This window comes from Tachypleus tridentatus, chromosome 12 (assembly GCF_004210375.1).
Source record: "Tachypleus tridentatus isolate NWPU-2018 chromosome 12, ASM421037v1, whole genome shotgun sequence".
Lineage (NCBI taxonomy): Eukaryota > Metazoa > Arthropoda > Merostomata > Xiphosura > Limulidae > Tachypleus > Tachypleus tridentatus.
The window spans coordinates 68,616,566-68,633,569 of record NC_134836.1 but is presented as its reverse complement, the minus strand read 5'-3'; the positions used below and the strand labels follow the sequence as shown (position 1 = coordinate 68,633,569).

At 32.0% G+C, this 17,004-nt stretch overlaps 2 protein-coding genes across 3 annotated transcripts; one reads left to right on the top strand and one right to left on the bottom strand.

The window, feature by feature from the left end:
* Window positions 1–53: 53 nt before the first annotated feature.
* On the top strand, window positions 54–3,616 carry mTerf3 (mitochondrial transcription termination factor 3; the record flags this gene model as incomplete). The annotated part of the gene is made up of 3 exons (XM_076473878.1): window positions 54–473; window positions 2,504–2,594; window positions 3,241–3,616. Coding segments are annotated over 3 exons (789 nt in total), but the record flags the coding sequence as incomplete, so codon positions are not given.
* A 419-nt stretch (window positions 3,617–4,035) lies between these two features.
* RpL7 (ribosomal protein L7) lies at window positions 4,036–16,744 on the bottom strand. Of its 2 annotated transcripts, XM_076469784.1 has the most exons (6): window positions 16,692–16,744; window positions 13,473–13,578; window positions 13,044–13,210; window positions 5,391–5,528; window positions 4,671–4,780; window positions 4,036–4,307 (listed from the first exon to the last, which is right to left on the bottom strand). In XM_076469784.1, exons 1-6 carry the CDS (start codon window positions 16,697–16,699, stop codon window positions 4,099–4,101), a joined length of 738 nt encoding a protein of 245 aa, XP_076325899.1. In that variant the 5' UTR covers window positions 16,700–16,744; the 3' UTR covers window positions 4,036–4,098. The 2 variants fall into 2 exon arrangements, with proteins under 2 accessions (XP_076325899.1, XP_076325898.1); XM_076469783.1 differs by lacking the exon at window positions 16,692–16,744 and having other exon boundaries at window positions 13,473–13,589.
* Window positions 16,745–17,004: the final 260 nt, after the last annotated feature.

Genomic DNA, 17,004 nt, shown 5'->3' with positions numbered 1-17,004 from the left:
CAGTGTTATCTCCTTCTTTTAACTTGGCTGCATATGCAACACGTTCTCAGACCTTACAGGAATTAGTTAAACTTGGAGTGGATCTATCTTGCATCGAGAAGAAGGCAGGATTGGCAAAATTTGTTTTAAAATTGGATTTTGAGAAAAACATCAATAACCACATTCAGTTTCTTCATGATCTTGGTGTTCCATCAAATGAGCTTGGGACATTTTTGACTCATAACCCTTTAATCTTCAAGGAGTCATTGGATGACCTACAAGTTCGAGTCAACTATTTAGAATCAAAGAAGTTTTCCAAAGATGCTATAACTCGTATAGTGTCTAAAGCACCATTTTGGTTATCATTTAGCACTAAAAGAATTGACAGAAGGTTGGGTTTCTTTCAGAAAGAATTCCAGTTGACAGGAGATGAGCTTAGACATGTAGTGACACGGTTACCAAAGTTAGCACTATGGGGCCTGCATAAAGTTAAGGTGAGTACACATAACATCACTGGTGAATTACTTTCATATAGTAGTGAATGCTGTGTTATACTTTTCCTTTTAATTTGTTTAAATTACCTTTGTTACACACACATCAATATTTTTGAACAAACTACTGTTGTTTGTATAAATTTATAACAGAGAAACTAAGTCTGTATCTTTAATTTTGATTTATGTAATTAGTTATTAACTATTAATAACAATTATGATCAAAGTTATTTTAAATGAAGCCACAAGGACTACCACATTCATCATCACAAAACCCTTTTTCATTAAAATAAAGTTGATATAAATCAAATTAGCTTTAATTGCCCATTTTTTCAAACAGTGTTTTGGGATAGTATTAGCCTTCTAATAGACCCCATATTGTTTGGGGGGGGGCTGTTTATAACGTCATTTATTTTTGAAAACTGAAAGACCCCATCACAAGTGTACTGATATTAGTGTAAGCCTTTCCTGGTGTCATAGTTAGGACATGGTTAAAATCATCATATTTTATTCTGTGGTTATATATTCATGCTTTGTCATACATTAATATTAAAGATGGAAAAGACTTGCACGGGTTTATAGAGCAAATGTTTAACAATATGGTAATCATCTGAACTACCATTTTTTATTACTGATAAAACTGTGATTGTTGTTTGGTTCTTACAAAGAAATTATTGAAATATTCAAGTTTGGTACAGTTGGTTTCATTTATTTTGTCATTGAAGGATGAATGTAACATCTATAGTTACAACTGTTCTTGTATGACACTGAGGTATTTATCTACCTCTTGACAGATTATTGGTAGAATAATGTGGTAAGCATCTGTTTTTAACAACTTGTAACTTACTATTCACGTAGGGTAATGCGTTAAGTTTTTTGACAGTATTTTGTATACACGATATAAGCTGCATTCCTGTCATATAATGATAAATATTGATTTTCTTCTAAAAATTATAATATTTTCTAAACTTCATTAAAATCTAGTAACTGTATGTATGAAAAATAACTATCCTACATCTGGTATTTTACAAGGTAATATCCTCTAAGTTTAATTAGTTTTAACTTCTGTTTATATTTTTATGTTCATATGTACTTCTTGTTAAATCCTTATTGATTGAAACATAAAAAAAAACTGGTTCTCAAATTATTAATTCTGATGGTAAAAGCAGTGAACTTTCTTATGATTTTTGGGATCTTTGGACTGTCTTTCTGGTTTTGGCTTTGTTAACCTGCTAAGTAGACCATAATTTGGGCATTTTAAACATTTAAATGTGCAACATGTAAAACATGCAGGTTATTACATTGTAGCCAAGACTTCAATTGGACAAAATTTGGTAGGTTGTATTAGTGTTTCTTTTTGACAATCAATCAAATGTAATAGATAATTTTAACTAATGAATATTACTTGTGCACTAACCACTGCCAAGCATGGGGCACATGTATACCAAATTTAATGTTATTATCACAGTGTCTACCAACCTTCCCTCAAATTTATGTCCACTATACAAGTTTGTCTATCATGAAAAGTTGAGTGTCAGTTGGCAGTGCAACAGCAGAGGTAGCTTGGTGACAGGTGGAAAGTTTTTCACCTTTATATAGTAGACTGTGGTAAACCTTTTTATTATTATTACAAGGTAGACAATTAGTCTGGGTAAATTCAGATCCAAGTTTACGTGTATTCTAGATAACTTTTGCATTTAACTATTTCACAACCAACTTTGTTACCAATCACAGGTGAAACATGTTGAAACATGTGACTGTTATATAATAAAAAGTTTAAAAATTACTGAGAAAATAAAAGTGAAAAGAGATTAAAATTATCTCAACTTTATCAAACAACTGTTTGATCAAAGTGATAATTGAAAACAAGTACATAAGTGTTAACTAACAGAAGGGTACCTATCACTTGATATATATACACACTTCAATATTTTGTTTACATTACATTCTTTACCTATATATAAACAAAACTGCAAGAAGTTTTCATCATAATTCCAGAGTTTAATTGCTTTGTTTTTAATTCAAATTACAAGCAAACAAACTTCTCCATCAAAGAAGAAATGGGATTTTCACAAGAAGAAACTAAACTGCTGTTAATTGAGAAACCTAAAATCTGGCTAGTAGGTGAGTACACCTTTTGAAATATTTCAAACATTCTTAATTTTTACATTTAGACCTGCAGATACACATATTAACAAGAGACAAATTCAAAAGTTGGTCGTAACTCATCAGCGATGTACATAAACAGAACAGTGAGCTGGTTCTAGAATTGTGCTAACAACAGTTACTATTTATCCAATAATAGCATATTTGACTAGACTACTGAGAATGTTAGCTTCCTCACTTCTCCAACAGTGTCACCTCTCCTGTCTTACATTTCTAGTTCTGAGTGTTGGAAATCAACTTTTCCTTAATCTCTCTTTTCAGTATACATGATGTAGAAGTGGTCATTTCAAGCATGACCATATTTAATACTTCATACTTGTGAGGTCTGAATGTACTTTAACATTTCCTGTATTTTTATTTTTCTAAAAAAATATCCAGCTACTAAAATCTACCAGAGGGTGTCTCAGAGTAAGAAATTATTTAATATATTAAATGTTGTCATCACTTTCAGGTTATGTAATATCTATTGTGTATATTATACAAATGGTAATTTTTTATTATAAACTTTGTTCTGGATATTACATCAACCACCATTCTATATGATAAAATACTAATAACATGTTAATTTTATTGAAGTTTTTAGTAATTCACTGTTTTGTTACAGACCGACCATGCTTGTTGAAAAAATTTGATCTTATCCACAACACAATGAATATACCCCACAAACAGATTCTCAGATATCCTGGGGTTCTTTTGAAACGTGAATTCCTGGTGAGACAACGTCACTTGTTCCTTGAAAAACTAGGACGGGCTCAGTACAACCCTAACGAACCTCAATATGTCCCTCTGAAAGCTCTTGTGGCAGGGACAGATGCAGAATTCTGTAACAAATATGCTAAAACATCACTTCATATTTTCAATGAATTTTTAAAAACACTATAAATATATAAAAATACTTGTAATGTTTAACTAATACATTTGTCGTATTTATATAACTGTATCAAACAGTAACATATTAAATATTGACAAGGTTCAGTGTACTTGGTTTTAGTACCATATTCTTTGTGCTGAGGTTATCTGTTGTATCTTACCTAATCACGACACCAGGAAGCCAGTGTTTGCTTCCAATTTAATCTATAAGCAGATCCTATATGTATGGTATTACAGGTAGGAAAAAAAAAAACTATGGTTGAGGGTGGATGGAATGTATTTAAATACTACAGAGAATTTTGGCCCATAAAATAATATTTCCTATAAAATGAAAATGTACAACTTTCAATGTGCCAAAATTCTCTGTAGTATTTCAGTACACTCCATCCACCCTTAACACCATGACTGTTTTTTCCTAGCTTATAATACTAGACATAGGATCTTCCACTAGGTGGCTTCAAAATCAAGTGTAGAAATAAGGGGTAAAGGGTTTAGGATAGCTGCAAATAATGAAGTGTATCAATCAATCTTTTCTAATTTCTCATAACTTTTATTTTCACCATTGAAATATGTATACAAGGACCAGAACAAGTTAGATCATTCTCCTCAGAAGAGGATTTATCTGATCTTCTCGGTTCCCAAAGTCTCCTCCTTCGACAAAGTGTGTTGTCTTCTTTCTCCACCCACCAAGGGGGGTGTTCAACTTGAAATGCCACAAGAAGTTCGTAGCTTTCTTGAAGTTTGGTCCAATGGTGTAGATTTCATGGATCAGATCCTCCATGCACATAATTCCATACTTCCCTACAACCATACACAATACACTTTTGTTAACATCATCTCACTGATAAGTAATCACAGCAAAGTGCCTGAAAAAAATATTCTTAACATACAAATCATTTCACTCAAACCAGTCAGTGTCTAAGCACAACTGATTCAGTAAGTTTACAAGTGTTTAGCAAACATACTTCAATAAACACTGATTTTGTGTACAACATTCTCAGATTTACTAAAACCTACTTCGTTTTGTGAAGACAAATTGAGAAATACAGTAACCACTGCTTTATGTAACTCATGGAGTTATACAAAAATAGAACTCTTCCTACCATAACTTAAGAGTGTACAATCTTCAACCTCAAACAGAATCTCTGTTGCTATAATACTTACCTAGACATTTTTCAATAATAGAGTTCTCCGTGATGGGTATACGCCGACGATCAATTCTGCCAAAGCCTCTTTTGTAGCACAGTTCTCGAACTGATTTAAGATTTGGGTAGCTGTAATATATAAATAAATTCAAGTACTTGTCACAATATCTTAGTATATATTAAATTCATACCATATCTGATAACAACCAATTCCCAACTGTAGTAAAGCTGATTTAATCTTTATTCAAAACTCATTCAAAATGACTTAGTGTTTTAATGGTGCTATAATACTAAACAAAGTGATAAGGCATTTTCCTGAGTGTACAAAGCATTGGTCAGGGTGTTTGTCAGAAGTAAACAAGTCTTATGTAAACATGCTAATGGTTACCAACCACATGGGCAACTATTCCACTATTAGAAACAATGTGAGAAATGGATATACACATAAAAATTTAGTTGAGAATTTAGCTGTATTATGGATTTATCTATTGATTCTAAGAATGTAGCTGTTAGAGATTTGTCTAGAAACCAAGTTTAAAACTTGTCACTTTCTACAATATTAATTTTTTGGAAGGAGGAAGAAACACAGGATAGTATACAAAAAACAAGCCCAACACATTGGAAACAATGGTTAGACACAGTTGGTTCCAATATAAACTCAGAACCAACTTACCTCCAGATGATGTATGGCTGGTTCAATGTGATGATATAGTGCATATAAAATGACAATGTAACTTACCCCCAGGCAATGTAGGGCTCGATGATACGCAGCATGTTAATAGTAGCCTTGTTAAGTTTCACAAAGACACCATTATTGATCTGTCTCAGTCTAAAAAGTTGTAAAATTTTTCTAGGTTTTGGACTCACTCCATTGATACTGTAAACAGAAATATCAATTTATGTTACACTCACTTCACAGAAACATGCAACAGTAGAATCAACCTTAATTTTATGTCTGGCTTTGCTTTCAAAAGAACTGTATATAATAACAGTTACACAAAACTTCATACCCAAGTTTACCAACATCCCTAAGCCTACCATTACAGGTTGGGTCAGATCCACCCATCTTGTAACCATGGAGGTAATTATACTATGGATTTTTGATAATGTATGCATATCTTTATACATTTTTGAAGGTTATTGGCACACATTACAAGACTTTAGTACACAAAATCAGGTGTTTAAATTAAGTATTAAGATTTGCAATTTACACTTTTCTTATATTTTTCATTCACAATGCTGACTATTCAACTTGTAAGTAATTTTCCAATTTCATAACATATTTATAACCTCCAGATATATTTTTTCAGAAAATACTGGCATTTTATCTTTTTTTACTGCCATCCCTCTGTATGGGATTGGTGAATTTTACAAATCTTGTAACCACCATAAAAAGATAGGATATGTTTTTTGTTCTAGAATAACTACAGACTATATGAAGATACAAATGTTTAGTCTTAATGTTTTAAATTTCATAATATTACACAATTATATATATTTATTATTTTTATTGAGAACACAGTTTGGAACCTACTGGTATATCTTAACTACTATCCTCTAAACTAAATTAAAATAATTTAAAAAATAAATACAAAATCTTAAAGCCACCTCTTATAATTTATATACTTCCAAGGATTTTCTTAAACTCACTTAAATTACTACCTCTACATCATAAGGCAACCTGTTCCAAAGACCACCTACCCTGTTAGAAAAATGAAACTCAACTGAAAGTGACTCCTACCCTGCCAGAGTTTATATTTCTGTCCCTAGTCCTACTGTTCTCACTATTAAATATGATTCATGAACACTGTCAATTCCCTTTACAATTTTAAACATCTCAATCAAGAGAAAATTTCAGATTTCAGCCTCTCTTCAATATGACAACCCCTCCATCCCAGGCACCATTCTGGTAACCCTTCACTGAATCCTTTCCAATAATTCAATATCTTTACTAAGGTAAGGAGCCAAAGACTGAAAACATTATTCCAACCAGTGACCTATACAATTAAATTTAAACCTCTTTAAACTTGTATTTCTGAAGATAACAACTTAAAATCATATTTGCCCTATCACTAGCAACAGCACACTACATAAAATTAAATAAAAACCATACAACTCAAGTGCTTTCAAAAGGTGGACCTTTCTTCTTTATGGGCAAACTGAGAATGGTGGTGTAATCAAACAAATGATACATACAGAGGGAGTTTGTTGGTATCATGAAGGTCATCTGGTTTTCCAGAAAATTTCCAATTCTCCATGTTCTATTACAAGTGTCGTTTCCAGTACGATGCAACTGATGGTGAGAGTGTGTCCGAAAAGGCGTTAGGGATATTTTAATCTAGAAATTGCTAATATATGTATATTTAAAACTATACTTAAGTGTTTAAGTAAAATAAAGGTGGCATCTGGAAACTGATTTATAAAAATGTTAATCAATTTACAAAAATAGATAAGAAAAATTATCATAAACAAATAGCAACAAATAGCAAGTTTTAGGAAATTCAGATTTCATGAAAAAATAAATTTGGATGGCTTCAGTAACTGATCAACCATTACATCAAAATTTCTTTCATTCATGACACTAAGTTATTCCTATCCAAATTACACTAATAATTCAAATTATGATAACACAAATGCATTACCTTGCATTTATTACAATTAAAATCCATCCAATGTTTATTTAACCAACTCGCTAAATGATATAAATCCTTTTGTATACAAACTGGTAACAACCAATACCTTAATATCATCAGCAAATTTAAGTAATTTATTAACCATTCCTTCATCTATATCATTGATGTCAATAAGAAAGAGCAATGGTTCTGTGACTTAACCCTGAAGTACCACACTTGTGATATTAAGCCATTTAGAACAACCCTCTGTATTCTTATACCCAATTTGCCAACTTATCCCCCACAAATTCAAATAATCTTTTTTAAACAAGCCATTTATATGACACTTTATAAAATACTTTCTGAAAATCCTAACACCATTACCATCATCTGCATAAGCAGTAACTTTTAGCAAAGAATGATAAAATAAAAGATTTGTAAGACAAGATTTTTCCTTAGTGAAGCCATGTTCATTATTTGATAAAATATTTTGAAAAACATCTTTAAGCAAACTTTCCAAACCTTTTCCCACAAAACTAATGGTCTATAATTACTGGGACAGTTTTTATCCCTTCATTTGGAGTTACATTAGCTAACTTCCAATTCTCCAGTACCTGCCTACTATTCAAGGACTGACAAAAAATAGTAGTGATTCACACATCCAATCTTTAACCCTTTCAGAATGGGCTCAGTATAATATATACCAGTTCGTATGCACACTTGCACACAATAAATATAACTTTTGGTGCAATATGTATTTTCACAAAAAATCATATTTTTTAAATACACTATTTTTACTAAAGATTTGTTTGGGAAAATAATGTCTGTTTCGTTACTAGCCCGAATGTGATACGACTTTCAATAAAATATTATTCTACATCCCAAATATTATTTGTGTAATGTTTAAAACTTGCTAAATATATTTCAACCATGTTTTCCATAAGACTTTGGACTTTATTTCCTCCACCATATGTATGGTCAACAGATTTTAACCTTGTAACCACCATTTATTATACTAAACTTTTCAGTTAAGCCTGGTTCACATTACTGTATCCAACAGCAAAAAACTTGCATCTTTAGTCTTCCATTATGGCTGTGTTTCAGTAGACTAGTATTTTGCACTATACTGTCATATTTCAATTATTATACATTTATATGTATATAGATTACTATTTAGAAATAAATTAAACTTTTTTTAAAATATAGAACAATAAAGTAAAGCAAACAATTATCTATTTAGTTTTAACCTTTGTACTCTGATGCTGCTTCTTGTAGGTTGCTAAGCCTTTTAAAATTTGAGGTGGAAGATATGAAAGAATATATTTTTTAGATGAAAACCAAAAACATCATGAACGAAAATACTGATACCACAGATTTCAATTTATCAAACTAAGTTGTATTTAGTTCTAAAAAATTAGAATATTTGAGCAGACTAAAAGATACAACCTACCTCTTTGAAATCTTGACTCAAAAAAACAAAGGAGGCCTACCAGACTAAATCATATCATATACTGAAGTGTATATAATGGACTGTCTCCAAAAATGGAAAGAGTAAATGGGGCCACTGTTTGATTAATTACACAAGCCATATCTCAAAGTAAAAAGATACGAGGTTCTTGTTTAATATTCTAGCTTGATAATATTGGTAACTTGAGTTCCTAATTTGTATGAAACTACAGACTTAGTATTTTGACATTAGAAATATCTCATTTAAACCAATGCTGTAATTCAACTTACCACAAATAATCTATATTTAGGTACATTTGTTCAATAGTTACTTTTGAGATATTAACTCACACAACATTAAAGTTTAAATTATAATTACAATTTGATACCAAACTTGTTGATGTACATTTATAACATAATAGATCAATAAAATTTGAGTTCAAGTTAACAAACATGACGATATGGCCTTTCACCATAGGGTTAACCTCTTGAAACAGTGAAGGAGCCTTACTTTTTAACTTCCAATTTTTTTCCGTGACCAGCTCAGAATGAATAGTTATCTTGTTTACATTTATTAACAGATGAAGATATGGAACACTGCTTAAATATTTGTAAGTAAAAACAGAAGACAAAGAACTTGGCCATCTAACAATCACCAGCCTTCCCTTACAACCCCCTCAAGGGGCAATTCTAACATTTTGTTTACTATTCATATATTTAGAAATATTTACTGTTATTTTTTTTACATTTTCAGCAAATTGTTTCTCATACATCCTTTTTGAAGCCCTGCATTTTCATCCCTGCCAGTGCTCCAGTCATCTCATTTATTTCTTATACTTCTAGCATTACAATAGTTACAGTTAAGCCAATCCTTATAACTACTTCTATACTCATTTCTTGTACTAAACGTTTCTCTACCTCTTATTATTTTAAGATTTATTTTGGTTCTCACCACTGTTTAGTCTTAGTATGAAACTTCTCTTACAGCTGAGTTAATAGTCTTAACAAACCAGCCAGCCCATACCCTATTGAAATGTAAATCATCCAATACAAAAATCTTTCTGAACTGATTCCAAAATCCAGCCAATCAATCTGCTCATCCTTACATACAAGGGCTTTTCACAAAATACGCAGACTGTTTGAATTACGCAGCTCCAGTTGGTTCCAGGAGAATCTGCTTGGTGTCGCTAGGTTTGCACAAATCAGCTGATTATGATGCCATTTCCCAATTGCAGATATCTTCATTTGTGTATTAGCTACGCGGTTTTAAGTGAAGTGCGATTTTCTCGTTTGGCGGATTTCAGAATGAATGACCTGAAGGAGCAAACTCTTGCTGTGAAATTTTGTGTTAAACTTGGAACATCTGCGACTGAAACTTTTGCTATGCTTAACACAGCTTACGGTGATGTTGCTATGAAGCGTACGGCATGTTTCAAGTGGCATGAGCGTTTAAGGATGGTCGACAGTCCATTGAAGATGATGAGCGTTCTGGGCGTCCTTCCGCGTCAACTGGCGACCCACCGTCAACAAAATCAACACCCTGGTGCGGGCAAATCGACGTCTGACTGTCAGGGAGCTTGCTGAAGAGTGTGGGATATCAGTTGGATCTTGTTACGAGATTGTGACCGAAAAATTGAATATGCACTGCGTTGATGTGAAATTCGGCCCTCAGAACTCGTGAGTTTTTGGCCAAACACTCGATCACTGTTCTTCCCCACCCCCCCTACTCACCTGACCTTGTTCCTAGTGATTTTTCTTGTTCCCCAAACTCAAAAGACCCTTGAAAGGAAGAAGATTTGAGGCGATTCCGAGATTAAGGCAAATCGACGAAGGAGCTGGAGGACAATACAAAAGAAACGTACCAGAACTGTTTCAACAAGTGGAAACACCGTTGGGATAAGTGTGTGTGTTGGGGAGGAGAGTACTTTGAAGGGGTCCCAGACCTGTAACTTCTAAATAAAGTACATTTTGTTTTATGACATCAGTCCACGTATTTTTTAACAGACCTCGTACTAACCTAAACCTGGCAGTTAGCCCTAGTGACCAACTTATAACAATCCCAGTTCATTCTGGACAGTATTCCTGACAAAATTATCATATACCTTTCACTTTGAATACCTTTACGAACCTTTTGTACTTATTAATTAGCTCCTACAGAAAACAAAAACTGCATTTGCTAGCCTCCTGATTGTTGTATCCTACACCTAAGTATCATAATCTGATTATTTCTCTCCCTATTCACCCTACAAACTATTCTATCAACATGTCATATCAAACCATTACAAGGTTACCTGTCTTGGCTGTAGTTGGTTGGTTTGGTGTTTAATGGCACAAAGCAGCTGTGGTAGCTGCACCAAACATCCGGTAAAAAGATAAAATTTAGTAAAATTCATAAAAGGAAATTAAGGTAAAACAAAGTTTTAAAAAAAACATAAATAGCATAAAACCAATGTTTACATCTAGCTTACAGCTTTAAGAGAAAAACTTCAGTAATACAAGCTCTAAAGGACTTTCTGTAGCATAACTGTAATTATCATAACTCTCCAAGAAGACTAAAATGTAAGTACAAAAACCACCATCAGTCACCTGAAGTTGGCCTTTCCAGTCCTTGTTCAAAGTTATTTGACATTGTGGCCATTTTCAAAAAGTAAAGTAATAAAAGTTTTAAAACACCTCTAGCAAAATTTTAATAACTCACAAGGATGACTAACAGGTAGTTCAAACAGTAGTGTTAGTCACCCGAAATCAGTATCAGCATGAATACCCCCACCCCCCTGGCAGCAAATATACATGCAAATGGTTTCAGAGAGAGAGAAATGAAAGCCTTTTGCTGTGGTCCACTTCAGTAAACGACTGAGGGCAGCCTGTAGCTGCCTCACAATATACCTATGTTCAACGACTGACATGAGATGTGAAAGTTGTCGACATAGGTTGCTAAGCCTCTTCAAATTTCACACATGGAGGATGTGATGTGAAATAATCTTTATCAAGTTTTATATATACATTTTGAAATAACCAAAAGCATAAATTACTGTATCAACACCACAGAATTACACTAATTTATCAAGCTTTCTAAATAGGCTGTATTTTGGTATAAAAAATGTGAAATTTTAAGCTCAATAAAAGTATTACCTTTCTTCTTGAAATTAGCACCAAAATTTTTTGCTCAAATTTTTTGAAAAAGGCTGAGAAGGCCACCAGGGGAAGTGGCATTCTGAGATTTCAAATACTTATTCACAAAGTCATAGAAGTAGGTGTATCAAAGTCTTTCCAAAAATAGATATTAGTGGGGCTACCATTTCATTCAGTAAATTTAGTGATATCAACAAATAGAAAAGATGAAATGTTCTACCTTCTTAATATCTGTAAGATAAGTTCCTAATTCACAAGACACTATGAACTTTGTACATGAACATCACAAACAAACTGAACCAATGTTGCATTCAACATACCACACGACACACAAAAATTAATGTTTATATGTTTTTAAACAGAAAATTAACTAATGGATAATACTGGGATTTGAATTATAATCTACAATTTGACACCAAATTAAATATTCAATGCAAGTCTACAAATGTGATATAGCATGGTCTTTGAACCTTGACCATAAGAAGACGTGTAGAGATAAACAAATTTCACTGTATTTAGCCATCTTTCAATTCTGTAAAACCTAGGTGGCATCACCATAAATGACATGGATTGACTGAAAGTAGGTTCTTGATAGTATAAAACCTACAAAAAAACACAATCTTCACAACAACAACAATTTATCCAGATAATTGCCAAGTACAAAGCATAAGTTTCCCACATGTTTAAAAAGTGATATATGCAAGTTGGTCAGTTTAAAATCTACTATTACCAGTTAGAGAGCATTCACATTATAGATAATTCTATTAGCATTCATAAACACAAATACTGGCTCATGTATGATACTCATAGATTTCGATCAGTTAAACATTTTTTCTATGTAAAACTACCTACTTCTCAGACACATTTTCAGTCCTGGTAATGGTGGTGTAAAACTACTGAAACATGCAGTTCCTTCACACCAGGTATTTCAAACAGTTATTCTATTTTTTAATTTTAAACTTTACTGCACCCACTACCTTCACAAATGGAACATTATAGATCCACTCTCTGATCTACCACAACTATAATTTCTATTTGTGGTTAAAATGTTATTATATTGTCAATATTTTTTTACATATAGCTTACTCATGATGTATTAAATCAAATTTTTACAACTTTCAACATTATTTACCATTAAAAAAACCTTTTAACTCAACCCCACAGTGACAACAGTACAAAAGTCAAAGTTTTTGAAAACTCACCCTCTAATTCTGATGACAAAAGCAAGCTTGGCCTCAGCAGGGACATAGAAGTTTCCCTGCTTCTTTGCCATCCTTTTCAGGTGGATGACACTTCTTTCCATGCTTTTGTATTCTTTAGCATATTTCATAGCACGTTGGAATATCTCCTTCCTTTTTGCACGACGAATCTAATTAAATGATGGTAAATAGTTTACCTCACAGTCATGGTAATTTAATCAACATAAAACAGCTTCATACAACACTGTAGCACAGCTCTACATGCACACACAATTTAATGAAAATATTCCAGTAAAAGATTTTAACAAATAAAAAAATAAATTTCACACAGTGAAACTTTTATTAGATAATTCAGAGTAACATAGAAAATAAAACAAAAATTATCTTTAACTCAACCCCTAACATTAAAGCAGTCTTCAACTATATACAAACCTTTTTCTGCTTAATGGCATTGTCTAAAGCTTTTGCTTTCAACTCCAATCTCTTTTTCTGTTTCTTTAACAAACTTTCAGGAACCTGCGGTACCTTCTTTGCTTCCCTAAACAACATAATTTTTAGACATTTGTTAAAAAGTATGAAAATCTGTAATGTATTTACATATTACATTTCATTATAGAACCTGGTTGATTGCTTAAGTTTAGTAATAATCACTGGGTTTATTAATAACTTAAATCAGCAAATCACTTTCATGAGACATAATAAAAATAAGAGGGAATCCTCAAGAGCCACAGCACTTGAATTTCTTTTAGACAGGATTAGAGTAAAATAATCTGTGAAAAAGAAAAAAAGGTATTATTGCACCAGCAATATCAAGTGTTGGGCACATGAGTACTTGATTCACTATTGCTACTCATCAGGATCGGCTGAACCTCAAAATTGATTCTTTGGGCTGATTTAGAGTAAATCTAAGATGTTGGACACAGCCTAATACATCAATCATTATGATGAAACTTTGTAGAATAGATGGCAAATGCCTGTTCTAGAGAGACAAGTGTAGCAGACGTTTCAAGTCTTCTGCTTTTCCTCTTCAGGCTTTGAAGAGGAAAGGTAAAAGACTTTGAAAACATCGTCCTCTACACTTGTGTCTTTACAACAGCAGTTGCTGTCCATTCTATAAAGTTTCATCGTGAATACCCTGCCTGAACAATCCATCAACACAATTTGACCACCTGAGTCCAAAATTATAATTAGACCTCAAATCAAGAGATTATGAAACTATTAGTTTAAAGTGCTTACTTGAAAATAAAAAAACTCTGAGCTATTCTATGAGCTATGGCTAACAATCTGTTAAATTTATTAATTTTACAAACATATCTTAAATTAATCATAAAGACATTACAATTACTTGAATAGTTGAAATAATCAACAGTAATAACCAGAAAAAATAATTCTAATTAGTTTATTTTTACAACATAATTGGGTCACAAAATATGTCTGAACTTAAAGAATGTCATGTTTTAGCTTTACCATTTGTAGTTAAACAATTGTAATTTACCACTTGAAAAAGTTTCAGATTTCTTTTAACATTTCTTTATGGATATTAGCAAATTACATGATGATATCAAGTTAATTCCATGCAAGAATATCAAGACTGAGAAAAATCATTAACATGTCAATATAAACATTACAAGAATCTAATATCCTATGAGACGGGAGAAAGTCACCCCCCCAACAAATAGAAAAAATTTGTCACTGCAAAAATTTAACATTATTGATGAAGTCCCAAGAAAACAGTATTACTATGAATACATTGTTCTTTAGTAAAAACTATTACACCTGTGATGAAGACTGTTATACAAGTTCCTAATTGTTCCAGGTTTCACTTATATTGTGCAAGTTAACTCATTCAAGTTTTCATGAAACAATGATTCAAGCGTATCCGTGCAGCATATATAAAAAGTTTTTCAGTTTTCTTATTAATCAAATTATATTAACATGTACACACCTTTCCTGAAAGTCCAATTACTCAATATTTTCCATTACTAGAAACCTTAAATAAACATTAAAAAGAACAAACCAATAAAAATACAGCCTTACATATCATAACAGTTAATCTAACTATGGACCTAATTTGATCACTTGTTTCTTTATTAGAGCTTATAACACAAATTGTGATGATAAAACCATCTTAAGTAAAACTGTATTCTCTAGATGGTTGGTACGGGTGTCAAAAGTTTAATTAAAGTACAGAACAACCTGAAGTTGACCTAATAAGGTCAAAACATTGTTCTGTACTTTAAAGTTTTAACACTCATACTAGCCATCTTGAGAATATAACACATTTGTGTTCTAGATAATTTAAATTCCTATATCTTTCTCTTTACAGTCCTTACCTCACACCTTTCTTTGGAATCACCACTCTTGATTTACAAGAGAAAATGAATTTGTTTAGAAGTACTAAATGGGTGACTGTACATAAATGCCCCATATATTTTGTTGTACAAGTACTACATACAGATCTAACAAAGGGACATTACTTCAACATACAAGATGTGTTCATAACAACAAAGCAATCCACACTGGCAAAATCAAATTGTATTTGACTGCACTGGTAAATGAACACGAGAAAATTGTACAGAAATGGTCAATATTCCCCCTTGCACCTCTTTATCCACACACTGAACCAGTGGACACCACCTTATCAGTCAACTTTAATTTTAGCTATTGACCTAAAAGATTTAGAAGTTATGAATAGTGTCAATTCATTTAACAAGATTCCCCCTTTTAAATAATTAACCCTCACACATATTTAATAAAAGTTAATGTTGCTCTACGTCAAAGTTCAATTTCACTTTCAACGTTGTCCTTACAAATGTTTATCATAACAATAAAATTGCAAATGAGTTATAAGCAAAGTTTACTGATAATATATGCTATATTCTGGCACAACCCTGGTCTTCTTCAATTTAGATAGTACAAGATAATGGGCTTTATTATAGTATACAAACTTCTTTTCAACATTCAGATTATTACTTCCAAGATGTCACTCAATTTCTGTGGTTATAAAACTTATATTGTTTATCAACTTAGTTTTCTAAACTGTAAATATACGTCACAATGTAACAAACAAAGAACCTGATGTAACACTGTACAGGTCACCACTTGTGTAATTCCACATTTTCTAAATTCTAATGAGAAAAACTCGAGTTTAGTCTGCTTATACACATACTAGCACGTAATGAGTCATTCAGCAATTTATTCTATCTTTCTCTATAGATAATCGTATAACAATTTAAAGGAACACTACAGTTCGTAGTACATATTTATTAATAACGGTTTGCATATTATATTTATAACTATCGTTCAAAAACTTTTACATCAATACCACATTTTTAGTGTGCTGAAACAACCACAAGTTTTAAATTTCAAGCATTTCAAATTAAAAATAAAACTAAGCATGCGCTTGGGTTTCTAACTTGAAGCCGCATTTCCGATAAGTTATAACAACGTTAAAAACTGTTCACTAACACTTCAAAACCTTTCGTCACTTGCAACCATAAACAGTTTTTATTGCAAAAAAATATGTTATAAAAAGTTATTGGAAACATATTTTAGAAATATATACTACATATTACACTCAAAAGTCTTCACTGAAACATTAAAATTCACTAGATGCAAAAGGATTTTCCAACATTTACCAATTGTACTTACTTCGCCATTGTAGCTTCACGTAAAGAGGGCCTCAGTCTGTGTTTTGCTGCCACCTATTAAATCGCAACCAATGCCCTAAATTATTTTGAAATACTTTCACGTTAAAAAATAAACATAAATAAATAAATTTGAAAAGGCTTTCAAATGGAAATTATTCAAAATTAAATAGTGTAAAACCTATAGACTGGTCTGCAAGTTTCGTAAAATTATGTAAATGTACACTTTGATTCTATATTGTAAAATTTTTTAAACATTATTATTTTCGATGAGTAATCTGGAATGGGTGGCAACTGTCTGTTGTTGAAAAAATACA

What these genes read in the sequence shown, in the direction of transcription:
- RpL7 (XM_076469783.1), bottom strand. Translation starts at nt 13,589, where the DNA reads ATGTTGTTTAGGGAAGCAAAGAAGGTACCGCAGGTTCCTGAAAGTTTG. An exon ending in ATGCCATTAAGCAGAAAAAG is followed by an intron (nt 13,211 to 13,472) that starts GTTTGTATATAG and finishes TCATTTAATTAG; the next exon opens with ATTCGTCGTGCAAAAAGGAA. An exon ending in GAGCCCTACATTGCCTGGGG is followed by an intron (nt 4,781 to 5,390) that starts GTAAGTTACATT and finishes TATATATTACAG; the next exon opens with CTACCCAAATCTTAAATCAG.